The sequence below is a fragment of the Podarcis cretensis genome, assembly GCF_951804945.1.
Source record: "Podarcis cretensis genome assembly, chromosome: 1".
Lineage (NCBI taxonomy): Eukaryota > Metazoa > Chordata > Lepidosauria > Squamata > Lacertidae > Podarcis > Podarcis cretensis.
Window position 1 is genome coordinate 113,793,858 of NC_137170.1, and position 14,833 is coordinate 113,808,690.

The 14,833-nt window shown below is 41.1% G+C and overlaps 1 protein-coding gene across 1 annotated transcript in view; it reads right to left on the minus strand.

Moving 5' to 3' along the window:
• Positions 1-252: 252 nt before the first annotated feature.
• ITGAV (integrin subunit alpha V) overlaps positions 253-14,833 on the minus strand; it is a 73,700-nt gene continuing 59,119 nt past the window's right edge. The window contains exons 26-30 of the mRNA XM_079977000.1: positions 14,390-14,503; positions 10,790-10,903; positions 10,586-10,696; positions 9,220-9,342; positions 253-7,311 (exon numbers count right to left, since the gene is read on the minus strand). Coding sequence (XP_079833126.1) covers positions 7,216-7,311; positions 9,220-9,342; positions 10,586-10,696; positions 10,790-10,903; positions 14,390-14,503 — 558 coding nt within the window. The 3' untranslated portion in view covers positions 253-7,215. The remainder of the gene's footprint in view (positions 7,312-9,219; positions 9,343-10,585; positions 10,697-10,789; positions 10,904-14,389; positions 14,504-14,833) is intronic.

Below are 14,833 nucleotides of genomic sequence, written 5' to 3' on the forward strand. Positions count from 1 at the left end.
TTTGCATGCCTTATTAGAGATGGTCTGTTGTAATGTTCAGTGTCTATAGGCCTGCATCATAATAGCATTCTTTTCCCTAACCACTTAACTAACACCCATGCACCAGTCTGACTAGCTTTTGCTACTTTATTGTAATGCATTAGTCTTGGGCAGTCCCAGCTAGTTTTATATCAGGAGAAAATGCAAAGCAATTTTGCGAATGTGAAGTCGTACATATCCTGATATTTGTGTTTTGCAAATAAATCCAAAGGACAGAGTGAAATAAGTATTTTATTCATCAATGAACAAAGAAACATTAGTTATCCTACTATTTACATTAAAGATTTATTCCATTGATTTATGCGAACAATTTAAAAATATATCTGACTTTCTTTTCCAAGTGTTTTAACTTCAGTGGATTTGTGGATTAAGGGATGGGCAATGTAGTAATACAGCTAATGTATCTCCTATAGGCTATCTTTACAGCTGCTGTGAGTGACAACAATGATTTGTTTTATTTGTTTTCAGCATTTAAAATACTATTAATTCACAGAACTTTTATAAGGCTTAAAGTGTAAGTGCTGGTGGATTTTATTTATTGCTTTTCCAAATGCATTTTTTAAAAATTCCTGAGCATTAACAGTGTGACCATCCTGTTCATGCACAGTCAAACCCAGTTACACATCTGATGTTTCAATGTATTGTTATTTTTTTAGGGAAACATATACTCTTATTTCTAAGAGAAAGTCTAAAGTGCATTGAAGACTTCCACCAAATAAATACACAGAAAATATTTTAGGATGCATCTACAACAGCACCTACAATTCCCAGGATTCTTTGGGGGAAGGAATGACAGTGAAATTGGAGTAACAGGTGCAGGTATATGGCATAACATATATTATTTCAGCCTATATCCTATGGAATCACACATAGTAAATTAAAGTGGGTTGTGAGACATCTGAAAAGTAATGTTTGTGTGAGATGTTTAGATAAACAGACTGATGGGCTGAATAGCACTGCAGCGTCCTGAGACAAGAGGGCACATCGTAACCAGAAATTCATATTAGCAAAGTGCATTTATGATATAATTAAGAAAAGGTCTCAGTTATGTGGTAGTTACACTGCCAATCATTGGTTTGTTTAGAAAACGGTGCACGTGTTTCACAAACAATAAATCACTACATATATATATATAAAAATTAGGAAATGGTGAAATAAAATACACATTCTAAACATCAAGACCACAAACTTAGGCTGGAATCCGAAGATTTATCTTAGACCTGCTGAAAGTCTTATGCTCACCCCATTGAGATGTTTTACTTTTAACAACCCTCCACCCCATGAGAGATCATAAATTACTTTTGCCTCTCCTTTGTCATATTGGCCAGATGTTACAGACAACTCCCTGTCTCCTACCCCCAGTTCCCTGTAATGTCTAGGCCAAAGATGGAGAATCCAGGGCCCTCCAGATGTTGTGGGTCTCCAAGCAACATAGCTCCAGCATAGCTAATGGTCATGGACAATGGGAGCTGTAGTCCAACAACATCTGGAGCACTATAGGTGCCCCACCTGTGGTATAAATAGAAACACAGTACAGTGATGTGACATAATTGCACTGTGTTGTGCCTCACCTAATTCATTGTTGGCCAGCTGGGGCAAAGCAGAGCACAGTACAATAATATAATACCATGTGTGTCTTCAGACATTGCAAGGAAGCTCTGGCAATGCTGTTCTTATAATGTCTAGTTAATCCCCGAGTTTGAAAACTCAGCTGTGCAGCATGAAGGACTGTCTAAAGAAACAAATTAAGCACCCTTAAATGAATGGATATTTGGGTTCAGGTCGTAGTCTCTCACTGGTTACTATTAGTGTTAAGTAAAATGTGTGTTACTGTTTTTAATGGTGGGTTAATTTATGTTGAATTGACATGGAACATTATTGTAAGGTCAGTATCTGTAGAGGAATAAATGTTTGACACAATAGTTGCAGTGTACTATCAGCTCAGTAACAGTACAATCATTATTTTACTTGCAGAAGTTATAAAAAACTAAGTAAGTTTGCAACTAGCAAACTTTGCTAACCTACGCGGTGTGTCGCCCAATGTGGGCAATCACATTTCTAGAGCAATTATACAGACAAGGAGGCTGCAAACCTAAGTATTCTTACTAGTGAATACGTTCTGCTGAAAGCAATGGAGCTTACTTCTGATTAATCCTGTGGGTGATCATAATACTAGCTAGAGCAGTTACATAGTCACTGTGGTTGCACACCTAAGCAGTATTATTAGTGCACAGGTTCTACTAAAAGCAGTGGGGGTTAGCTATGAGTAAACCTACTTAAACCTGCAAGGCCAGTTTAGTATATTTGCTCTCTGCCCTGCTGACCTCTGGGAGACAATATATGCTACATTCATCTCAGGTCAACATGTGTGTGAGCTGCCACATTTTATGCTTGTCCTGGGTTTGGCTTTGGTACTAATTCTGTAGCAAGGAGACACAGGGAAAAGACAAATGGAAGAGACTGACTTTCAATCTGAAGTGTTTGCACCAATATAAAGTCTTCAGAGAGCCCATAAGATGCACTCAAGTACTTCCTCTCTAGGTCCCTGGAATTCTTTATGCAAGTAAAAGAAAAACCCTAAGTGGAATGAGTATATAAATGCATGTTCAACATCAGTGATGACTTGCATAACTATAAGAGATATAGTGTATGAAACGGAAAGTGGAGTTTTCTGCCCAGAAAGTGTTTTGGCTCCCCCACCACCACCACCTCTGCAAATATTTTCAACTGAAGCAGTTCATACATACTGGGTTAAGTTCATGCATGCTCGTTGAGTGTATTATATTTGCACATGGATATTCCACTTCAACTTCACACACACAACATTCATAACATAAAATCACTTGATACTGCCTTTGAAATAGCCATCACAGGTCAAGCAGGACAGATAGAGGTTTCCGTATGACCTTAAACTCATTTAAAATAAATAAATAAAATTGGGTGTCCTGTGACATGTAACAAACCTGCAAATGTGAATGAATTTTAAGTGACTAGAGATATGCGCAACAGGGAGAGAATGCCCCGACAGAATTACAGCATCTGGTTTTTCCTTAGTGAGGCTTGTATATGTTGATAATTTGGCAAGGAATTAATTAAAACTGGTTATAATAGATGAATTGCATTTGATATATATATATATATATATATTTTAAAAAAGAGCAGCGAACTCAGAAAAACATCAGGCCCCATTCCCAGCCCATTGATTCAGTTATAATAACATTACATTCCGTTAAATAATTCAATCAACTCAGTACCTCTCAGAATATGCCAGGAAAATGAAGTAGTGGTGCACCCATATTAAAGCATAAATGCATTATGGACAGATAGATAGCAGCTCTATCTGCAATAGAATGACAGTGTCTTATGAAGAATGGGTGGTTGGTTTCTGGAAGGGATTTTTATGAAGAGATCACACAGCTCTGTTGATAAGAGCATGAGACTCATAATCTCTGGGTCATGGGTTCAAGCCCCATGTTGGGCAAAAGATTCCCGCATTGCAGGAGGCTGGACTAGATAGCACTTGTGGTCCCTTCCAGCTCTACAATTCTATGATTCTATGGTTTGTTCTAATGTTGTGTATAATAACTTTGAAGGAAAGATCATACTATATAATACCACTTTGTATTTTTTTAAAAGGCGGTTGCCTATACATAGTTCATTTGATTATTAGGGAGTCCTATATTAGTGATGGGACGCAGGTGGCGCTGTGGTCTAAACCACTGAACCTAGGGCTTGCTGATCGGAAGGCTGGCGGTTCGAATCCCTGCAATGGGGTGAGCTCACATTGCTCGGTCCGAGCTCCTGCCAACCTAGCAGTTCGAAAGCACGTCAAAGTGCAAGAAGATAAATAGGTACCACTCCGGCGGAAAGGTAAATGGCATTTCCGTGCGCTGCTCTGGTTTGCCAGAAGCGGCTTAGTCATGCTGGCCACATGACCCAGAAAAACTGTCTGTGGAGAAACGTCAGCTCCCTCGGACAGTAAAGCGAGATGAGCACTGCAACCCCAGAGTCATTCACGACCGGACTTAACTGTCAGGAGTCCTTTACCTTTACTATATGAGGTATACTTTGGCAAAAAAGCACTGATGTTGCAACATAATGCCTCTCAAATTATGAAACCTCTATCACACACCCCTAACACCACACAGAACTGAAAAACCCAGTGCTACCTTTATGTCTTTAATTAATGCACTTGGCAGTTTCCTAAATCTTGTTTTCAGATATTTAAATTTAAAGATGCCAAAACTCCCAACACCACTGGGTTGCAGCTGTTAGCTGTGGGAGCATAGGACTGAGTTGTTCACTGAGTATGTAAAAGCGGCAGAGAAAAGAAATTCAAATTTCTAGTTAATAATACAAATTGGCAGATTGCTAAACGATATACCACTCGGAAATTTATGCTTTTTGTAATACAGGACACCAAGATGTGTCTATTCAACAATGAACTTGATTGATTACTCATTCTGGGTTGCAATTCTGTGCACACTTACCTGACAGTAAGCCCCATTGAACAGAATGGGACTTACTTCTGAATGCATAGGATTGTACTGTTAAGAAGGATACTTTCAGTAACAGCTATGTCTAGATACAGACCAATAGAACCACAAGGCCAGAAAAAAAATATTTATCTCTTATCTTAACCATATTTACTTCCAGTTAAGCAGACTGAAGTGACAGGACATAACCATTTGGTTTTGGTTTGGGGGGGTAGCATTTTTTGTACATTTTGATGCATAGGCTTTTGCTGTGTACAAAATATATATTCTTCATCAAAAAATTATTAAGTATAAAATGCTTAATATATTTCATTTTGCCTACTTCTGTGACATTCGTTCCTTTAAAAATATTTACATACAGTACAAATTCATTCATCTGAATGGTCTAGGAGGGGATATCCAAGAAAAAAGAGATTTGGATAAACTAGAGTACTATTTACAAAGTGTTGCAGCGTCATTGGCCCTTATGGAAGAACACACTGTGTATGTGGCAAAGCAAAACTATCCAATAACTCAGTAAACTGATACAATCAGTTGTGTTTTGCAGTTGCAGTTCATGCTTATCAAAAAATCACCTCTTTCAGTGTGGCATTTGTATGGAAAGTGCTACTTTAAGCCCCATAGAAGCAATTGTCTTCTCTTTATTTTCTTAAGCCTAGTTCACACCTGCATGCTCATCACTTGATAACCTGCCTGTATGAAAGGGCCATCAGATCTGGCACCATGGCATAGATAGAGCTCTGTTTTTCCAGTTGCTCCTAAGTTCACACATTCAGCTAACAGTCATCGAGTACAGTAATCAATATCCCCCCCAAAATCAAATGATGTGCATGCACGTGGTGCACTAGGCCCGAGATAAACACTAAAACTTAAGTACCTTTGTATTTTTCCTCTCACAGAAAATAGAGATGATGTTAAAAATAAATCAGCAATTCAGAACCACATCGCTTTGATAAATCGACCTCATTTCCCAATTTTGGTAGTTCATCTACATGGCACACAGTTGCTCTCATAGTCCACATTTTTTATTTCTGCAACTAGACATATCCTTCCTGTTAAATGTACTTACAATACCCCATTTTAGGAAAAGGTAGAAGCACCTAAGACCAAACCTTACAATTCAGCTTCACATTTGCCTCCTTCTGTATTATCGCCTCAGTGGTCACTCTTCTCCAGGAAAGTTCTCCATGAGAGCTCTTTAATACTTGGCTAACTATCTCCAATGGGGTTTCAGCTTCCTTCCATAGATCAAATCCTGGCAATGATCCCAGAAAGAGTGAAGGTACAGTCGACATCCTCTGAAAACCCATTCACTGGAACTGCCCTTTAAGGCTCTTTCCTGCTTAACAACATGCATCCTGCGAGCTGTTCAGAATAAAATGCTTTCCCTTCATTACTTCACTGCTTTCCTCTATGACGATTTTTTTTTTTAACTTCCTGGCAAATGCAACTATGAGGGGGTCCCACTTGAGACAGCATGACATTGCCACTTAGTATCTTCACTGGGACATGCTCAGCACAGCATGTCTGCTATCACCGCCTGTCAACTTACTGGTACAAACAGGATTCCTTCTTTACATGTCTAAGGGTTTGATCTGTAAAGACCCAGAGCAAAGCTAAGATCTAGAGCGGGATGTGGCCTTCTGAACTCTTCAGTTTTCTGCCTTAGGCTGCAGGTAAGAGCTGGAAATTGTGAGACACATTTGTTGAAGGCTTCTAGTGGGCTTGTAAGAGGTTACAATTCCAATTCATCTAAGCACCATTTGCTTCACTCCCTCTATTTCCTCTTCTTGCTCATCCTCCAACAGGCTAGTTTTGCTAGAAATAATTCCGTTTTGTTTCAAAACTTGCATTTTGAAAGCAGAAGTAAAATTATGCATAGTAAGGTCAAGCAGATACTCTTAATTATTTTTTGTAATATATTGTGATTGAAGAATTTCCATTTCCTTGTATAGGCTTTGGATTTTCTGAAGTGCGGAAAAATTATGAAAGGCTAGAAAAGTTATCAGAAGTCTGGTGCACAAATCAATCATTTCCCAGAGTATGGGTATATTAGTGTCTAGAAAAAGGCTGATGATATCTCATAAATATTAGGAAACCAAAGTAAATCTTTTGCATCTACGAAGTGGACAGCAATTCCTGAAATGGGTACCGTACAGTTGTCTTCTATGGCGAACTCACTGAAAATCATATAACTGGAGCAGAACATTGTACGTTTTGTCAATTTAGATGTTTCTGGTTTGAAAATGTAGTGGCAAGTTAAGTACTTCTGAGGATTGGTGAGTACCGTGGAATGGTCCAGCCCAGACAGTCTTCAATTAGTGTACACACAGTTCATTAAACGGATGTAGTAGTTGCAGGTCTTCAAACTCTTGCTAGCAGTTCAAGTTGTACCAATCAATACATTTTATGTCTTTAGCCTTCCAAAGCCGGATAAACAAGGCTGTGGCACTAAAAATATGCTCATCAGTGCACATGTATTAGTCATGTATGTGAACAGGATTAAATAGGAGGGAGGCTAACATATTGTTAACCTCTGACTACTGTAAATGCCAGAAGACACCTGCAGTGCAATTCTAGACAGTCTGTCCCTCAAGGCAGAAAAAATACACATTTTTTTAAAAAAGGAAGGTGTTGACCATTCTGAACCTTTTGGTAAATGACACAGCTAAAACACTGCTTAGGCCTCTGATGTCCCTTCTCCATTTTCATGCGGCTGCAGCTGTTCCCTTTCTTGTTCTTCCTGAGGTGGCCGCACACGCTTGAAGAAACCCACCTGTGTTGTAGAGAGAAAGGAAGGAAATACAATGCACATTGGGAGTGACACGGGAATTATCTCTGCCCATAAACACCTCTGGGCCTCACTCATGGGGGTATCAAAATAGTTAGGGCATCCCCACAACAGGTAGACAAATGCAGCCCCCAATTTCAAAAACATTTTACCATGCGCACAGAATCTGCATACAGTGGTACCTCAGGTTAAATACTTAATTTGTTCTGGAGGTCCGTTTTTAACCTGAAACTGTTCTTAACCTGAAGCACCACTTTAGCTAATGGGGCCTCCTGCTGCCACTGCACCGCCGGAGCACGATTTCTGTTCTTATCCTGAAGCAAAGTTCTTAACCTGAAGCACTATTTCTGGGTTAGCAGAGTCTGTAACCTGAAGTGTATGTCACCTGAGGTACCACTGTACGTGCATGGGACTTCCATATGCCACGCTACTGTTGTTACACGCACAACATTCACATACATAGCCTAGTTGACCCAGCACATCAACAGCGCTTTAAAAATCTATTTACTGCTGAACCTCTTGTCACCAGCAGAACTCAGCCGGGCCTTCTGCATTAACAGATCTTTAAACATCTGGACGCATATCTTAAGCAGCCAAGTCATTGTTACTATTTTAAAACATTTAAATATTTCCCGTGCAAGCTCCTGTTCTGTGAGGTTGGTCTGAAAACTGGTATAACTAATACTCTGAGTAAGCAAACCTGTAAAAGGGCTGGGGAGGGTCCATTTGAATCAACTAGAACCAGAGCTCTCACAGCCGACCGCTACAGAAATCTCAAAGGCTGTACAACATGTTTCCTTCGGTTCTTTTCCTTGTGTTTATCTGAAGCTGCAGCTAAATGGACAAACTCCCTGTTCTTCTACCTGTTTTGTGCTTTCATGTGATTGGGCACGTGCACCTCTACAACCATGCTGAATGCCCCAGAAGATTACACATCTGATTTCTGTCTTTGGCTACTGGATTTCTGGCTTTGATTTCCAAATATTTATATGGAACACAAAAGGTAAGTCAGTTTAGAGGAACAGGGGAACCTTTGGCCATCTTTAGGCTTGGCAGAGGTCCCAGTTAGACAGCTTCCCCAATCCACAGCCTCTTGCCCCGCACCTGACATGAAGTGTAGGGCATATACCGATGTTGCTGGGATGTGCTGCACTACAAAGTGCCCCACTGAGAACTTTCTAATGCAGCCAATCAACAGGCTGGCAGAGGAAATAGGTCCATTTTAACTGAAACCAGACCTGTCTGCAAACAAAAAGGGCACATTCTTTGTGCCCATCAGCTGATCTCCTTTGCGGGTGTACTGCCAGTACCCATCAGTGGATTTGTGCCCAGTGATCCCCTCTGGAGAGGTCATCTTGGGGGATTGACAGGTGGTCAGCCCCACCCATCTTTCAAAGTTTCTTTGTGGCAGAGGTAAGGATCTGGCCCACTGACTGGATCCAGTTCCCCACCCATGATTTAGAGCAGCCTTTCTCAACCTTGGGTCCCCAGATGTTTTTGGCCTACAACTCCCATCATCCCTGACCACTGGTCCTGTGAGCTAGGGATCATGGGAGTTGTAGGCCAAAAACATCTGGGGACCCAAGGTTGAGAACCACTGATTTAGAGGCTTCTTCCCCCTAGGTTGAACCTACTCAGAAATAAGCTCCACCAAGTTCAATGGGAGCTAATCACAGACGAGCATAGGAGTGCACTCTGAAAAGTACCATAGTACAATAAAATGAGCCAGGATAGCTCAGCTGGTTAGAGCGTGGTGCTGATAAGGCCAAGGTTGCAGGTTCGATCCCCATATGGGACAGCTGCATATTCCTGCATTTCAGGGGGTTGGACTAGATGATCCACAGGGCCCCTTCCAACTCTACCATTCTATGATTCATTAAAGACACCACTTACCCTGTACATTATAAAGACTAGAAGTGCCAGAAGTAATAATCCTGCTAAGACGGCTAGTATGATTACCCAGACTTGCACGGTCATGGGTGCTGGCTGAATACCCCACAGGATATTCGTGGTAACCTAAAGAGGAGGAGATGACAACATATTTTATAGAGAAACAATGTAGAGCGTTGGAGAGATATGCTTTGGAAATTCTTCATGATTCACTTGCATGTGGCACACCAGTGGGCAGAAACAAACACTGTTCAACAAAAGGGAAGGAGCAAGGTTTTCCTGGCCTTTGTTTGTGTGTATGCTGTGATTTGGTAGGAGCAGAATCTGGCACTGCTTGCCGAATTGCTCGTAAGATAAAGGTAGCTTCTGGTCGGAAGATGATCGCATAGCTTCACTGGCTTGGATTTTGAGTTTGCTCCCACTGATGGGAATATGCTTGAGTGGTATTCACTCACAGGATACTTGATGGCAGAAGTGGGAGAGGCAAGCTTAATCAGTACCCTCCTTTGCCCTGCAGCCCCTTGCACCCTCTGAAAATCTGCTGTGGAGGTTTGGAGGAATCTCCGAATCGCCTCCCCGCTACCGGAGCAAAAGTCTTCCATGAACAGAAGTACAGTTGTACCTTGGAAGTCGAATGCAATCCATTCTGGAAGTCCGTTCAACTTCCAAAATGTTTGGAAACTAAAGCGTGGCTTCTGATTGGCTGCAGGAAGCTCCTGCAGCCAATCAGAAGCCACAAAGCCCCATCGGACGTTTGGCTTCCAAAAATAGTTCGCAAACCAGAACAGTCACTTCTGGGTTTGTGGCATTCGGGAGCCAAAATGATCGAGAACTAAGCTGTTCAAAAACCGAGGTACGATTGTAGTCCTTCCATTTGGGGAAGGTTATTAGGGCCAATTAAACACCACCGAAGCCTCCATGCTGTCTAGCTTAATATTGCTGGCTTTGATGGTGATAACTCTGCTGAAGTTCAGGGCTGCAATCTTGTGCACATTTACATGGAATTAAGCCTCGATAGAACATATATGTCCTAGGTAAACATGCATAGGATTGGGTCTGCAATTGTGTGATTAGTCGATTGCAATGCAATGGGCTGGCTCCGAGTTCTGCACCAATGCTATTCTGTATGCCAGCGCCAGATGTGAGCCCATTCTGGAGCAGCAGTGTGAAGGCTTTTAATTGAAGGCTAAAATTTAATTAAAAGCTTCAGCAGCATGCGATAAAACTGAATGAGCCCAACAATCCACAATTTAATATAGCACAGTAAAAACATTGGAAGCAGATCAGATGCGTGTTTCATTTTGACAACTCTTTTCAGCTTAATTGTGTTGCCCTGGGTCACACTAATTTTGAATATCAGATAGCTTACTATTGTAGAATTGTGGACATCTTCGGGAAAGGAAAGATTCTTGTAAGGGAACTCGATAACGCTGAAGGAAGCGGATGATTTGAGAGAATAGGAGTGGTTCTGGTTTTCTTTCTGTGATGGGAATGATAAGAAAGAAAATGTCAAATTAGAACCCATATTATTCAGGGGCAGGCAGATGTCGTAGAAACAGCAATGGATGCTTACGTTCATGAAAGTCTGAGTCCAAAGGCGAGATTTTAAATACAGAATTGCCGTCTTCTCCCTCTCTAGGCGACCCACTTGGCAGAATATCTTTAAACATTCTGCAGTTCCGCAGCCCTAAGGTTAAAACAATAGGAGAGGAAGAGCTGTACATGAGTTTTCAGATGTTATGTTCAAAGGAAACTGGTACCACAGAGCTATCCATGCTTCCATTTACTTCTTGATTTATTTCTTATGTGTTGGATCCACCTCCTGAGAGCTGCTTGTAATGCTGTTATTACTACAATGGTGACCTAACATGTTTGGTGGATACCACTGCAGTGTGACTTTGAATTACACTGCTGGTGACTTGTGTGATATTCATACCAAATGTTGAAGTTTGGGTAAAGGGAGTAAAGTGTGAATTAAAAGCATATGCTCCTGAACCATTTTTAGGTAGATCTCCCTGGCTAAATTTACCTACATACATTTCCACGATAGAATTCACCAAAATGTCTGGGAACTAACAGCAACTTGTTTTCCCCTGAAGATGTTTATTTCATGTAAGTAGACTGGCATGAAATGACATTTCTGCCTGTTATCTCATTCCCTTTTCTGCTCCAGTTTCTTCAGCTAGAGAACAGACTGTCAAAGCTACCCTGGATGCTTCAAAGAAACAGCAAGAAGAAATCTCATGTGTTCTTGTTCTTGTTCTTATTCTATTCAATGAGATTTCTTCCAGCAAGAATATTATTAGCTCAACAATGGAAGCAAGAGGAAATGCCAGCAAAAGAAGAATGGCAAACGAAATTGATGGACTATGCTGAGCTGGAGAGACTAACAGGGAAAATTCGAAATCAGCAGGACCAGACTTTCCTAAAGGACTGGAATAAATTTATGTTGTATCTGAAAGACAGTTGTAATTACCCAACATTGCTTGCAGGGTTACAAGAAGTTTTGTAAGGAGGACTATATAAATTATTGTGAAAAGGACTAAGATCGCTGATGTAAGATTGGACTTTTAGCAATAAGCATAGTAACAAAATGCAAAATCAGAAAGGAATTTAGAGAACCATTGGAAGTGGTTGAAGGAAGTCTTAGGCTGTGATAGCCAAAGATTTGTTATGTTGTTTTGGAGTTGTCATGTTGTAAAATTTGTGCAAAATCCAATAAAAATTATATTAAAAAAGAAAAAAGAAATCTCATGTGTTGCTTGCACCTCCTCTATCCATGTTTCCAGGTCTTATCTATTGCTGTGGGTGGGGAGAGATGGATGTTGCATGAATGAGGGCACTTGAGATGAGATGTGGACAGATGTGAACAGAGAGAAGAAACAGAAATACCGTATTTTTTGCTATATAAGACTCACTTTTTCCCTCCTAAAAAGTAAGGGGAAATGTGTGTGCGTCTTATGGAGTGAATGCAGGCTGCGCAGCTATCCCAGAAGCCAGAACAGCAAGAGGGATTGCTGCTTTCACTGCGCAGTGATCCCTCTTGCTGTTCTGGCTTCTGAGATTCAGAATATTTTTTTTCTTGTTTTCCTCCTCCAAAAACTAGGTGCGTCTTGTGGTCTGGTGCGTCTTATAGAGCGAAAAATATGGTAGCTCCATCAGTACAGGGTGGAATTATTTTTTGTCAAGTGACACCATGGAAATTCAGAATGCAATTTTTTAAAATGCCCATTTTTCATGAACACACCTATGCTCTGTGATTTCATGCGCATACAGTTCTAAGCAAAATTAAGGTGAAGAAGAACAAGGGTGCCTTTTTTGGGTGTGCTTTCCTTTTCATCATACCTACAATAATAAAGCACCTTTGGACACAGGAGGCAGCACCCTTGAACTGTGAAACCACAAGGCACAAAGGTAAGTCATCAGAACATGATTTTGAGAATCCCATTGTCCTTGACTTTTCCATTCCTGGAAAGGCTTGGAACAATGAGTTATTTGTCAAGCTGGCAAATCAGTTGTAGAGGTTTGCACCTCGTATATCACAGGCATCTGAAGTGCAATAAACATGCAGCATTAAATAATCTCTCGCTAGGGCCATTAAAATCCAATATTTACTACCCTGCAGTGGCTGATGTAATGCTGTAACCTCTTCCTCCTGATCATGGGGAAAACATTGCAGCAGCAGCTGCAGGCATGCATGTTGCATTTCAAATTGCCATTGCTGTCACCCAAATGCAGAGGGGATGGGGGAATATGCCAGTGGCAAAGGATGTAGATGTGCACCATTTGTGTGTGTCCCATGTTAGGATTTTGTGGCTCTGGGTTATCTAAGTCATGTGTACGATTATTCATACCATGCAAAGTATTTACATACATTTAAATGAGTTACACCCACTTATTCTGAGAACTCCAAATGAGTTTAGCATGCTCAGTCTGAATCAGTTGTTCTAGTGGTTATAAATCATTCCGTATAAGGATTTTTCTCAGAGGCATTGCTAGTGGAACATCCCAGGGAACTAGAATTGCAATACTCAGGCTCTAAGAGGTTTTGAATTTGAGAAACGTAACCTAGCAAGCAATATATGCTAAGGTCACTGTAAAACGGCCCTCAGGAATCTTTCATAGAGTCGGTTCCCTTCCAACCTTACAGTGCTTTGAATCCTAGAGCTGGTACAGTCTTGGCTGATCACTTATTGCAACCCCTGGTGGCAACCTCAGCTGGTGTGCAATTTACAACCAAATCAAAAACAGTGCCTGCAAAAGAAGAGGTGCAAAGTTGCAGAGTGGTGTCTGCAGTGATTTGGATTCTGCAACCCTGCTCAATTCACTGGGCTCCTTCAGAAAGGGAATTTAGATAAAAACCCCATGTAATTTGCAGATTTAAATAGTGCTGAGCCAACACACCTGGCACTATACACCTAGAAACATCACTGCACACCTAGAAACATACACCTGATGTTTTAATATATGCTATAAGCCATCCAGGGTGGCTGGGGTATAAATAATAAAAGTATCATCATCATAATCAAGGCAAAATTATCCGTAGTTCACAGGTATCTCTGGTAAGGGGAACTTGCATTGCTAAATATCCAAAGGGAGCTATGTAACATATTCTCTCTCATTCTTACACACTCCCCTGTCATGATGCATGCCCATAACAGTCTTCCCCTAGTCCAAATCAAATCTTGATTCAATGATAGGAACTGCCTTATACTCAGTCAGATCATTTGTCCATCTGTGTTGAGTGGCAGTGGTTCTCCAGTATTTTGGACAGTAATTTAATCAGCCTCTCCAGCCCCCACACTGAGAGATGTTCAAATACACCATGTTGCATGTTTTGTGTTAATCAGGATGTGTTGCATTACATAGGTACCATATAGCAGGTCTCTACTCATCAAAAAGCATCTGATCAGTTTCGATCTCCCGTGAGTGAGGCAGTAGGGCCTAGGCATCTTTACCTAAAGACAGAGGCAGGCTGCCAAAGGTTTGGGCAACCATCCCACCAGCTTGCTCACCTCTTTTCTCAGAGTTTCCCTAACCAATCTGTCCGTCATGGTCAATCAGGGCTATGCATCTATATGAGAATTTGCTTTATGGAGCAATCCCTTGGGACACATGAAGCATACCTAAGATTCTCAAACTTTTCTCAAACAAACCAATAAACAGACGTTACCAAAGTTTGTACATCTCCCTCAGCTGCGCTGAGGTCCCTCCGGTTGACATTGTGACTGCGGCTATCTCCTCCATTTGTTGTTTCATTCTTTTCATCTTGGTGAGGCGTTGACATCTACAGCATCAAGAAGGGTTTGATTATCAGTACGGATTGGTGACACATTCCTAAACATTTTGTGGATGGGTGAACAGCATACATTGGAAATCGAGAGCGATAAACGAGATACCAAAAAGCCCACGGCCATTTTGAAATGGTCACTTGCCCTGTCCACATTCAGGGAACTGCTGTTGTCAAGTGAGCCCACAAGGGGATGGGCTGGTTTGGGAGTGAGGTGACTTCAACCAGATCTTTAGTGGAGAAGGTCTATGCTGCTGAGCAGACGAGATGAGAGTATGTTTGCATCATCACCCTCCCAAGGTCACTTCATTTCTCCCTGTACCTCTC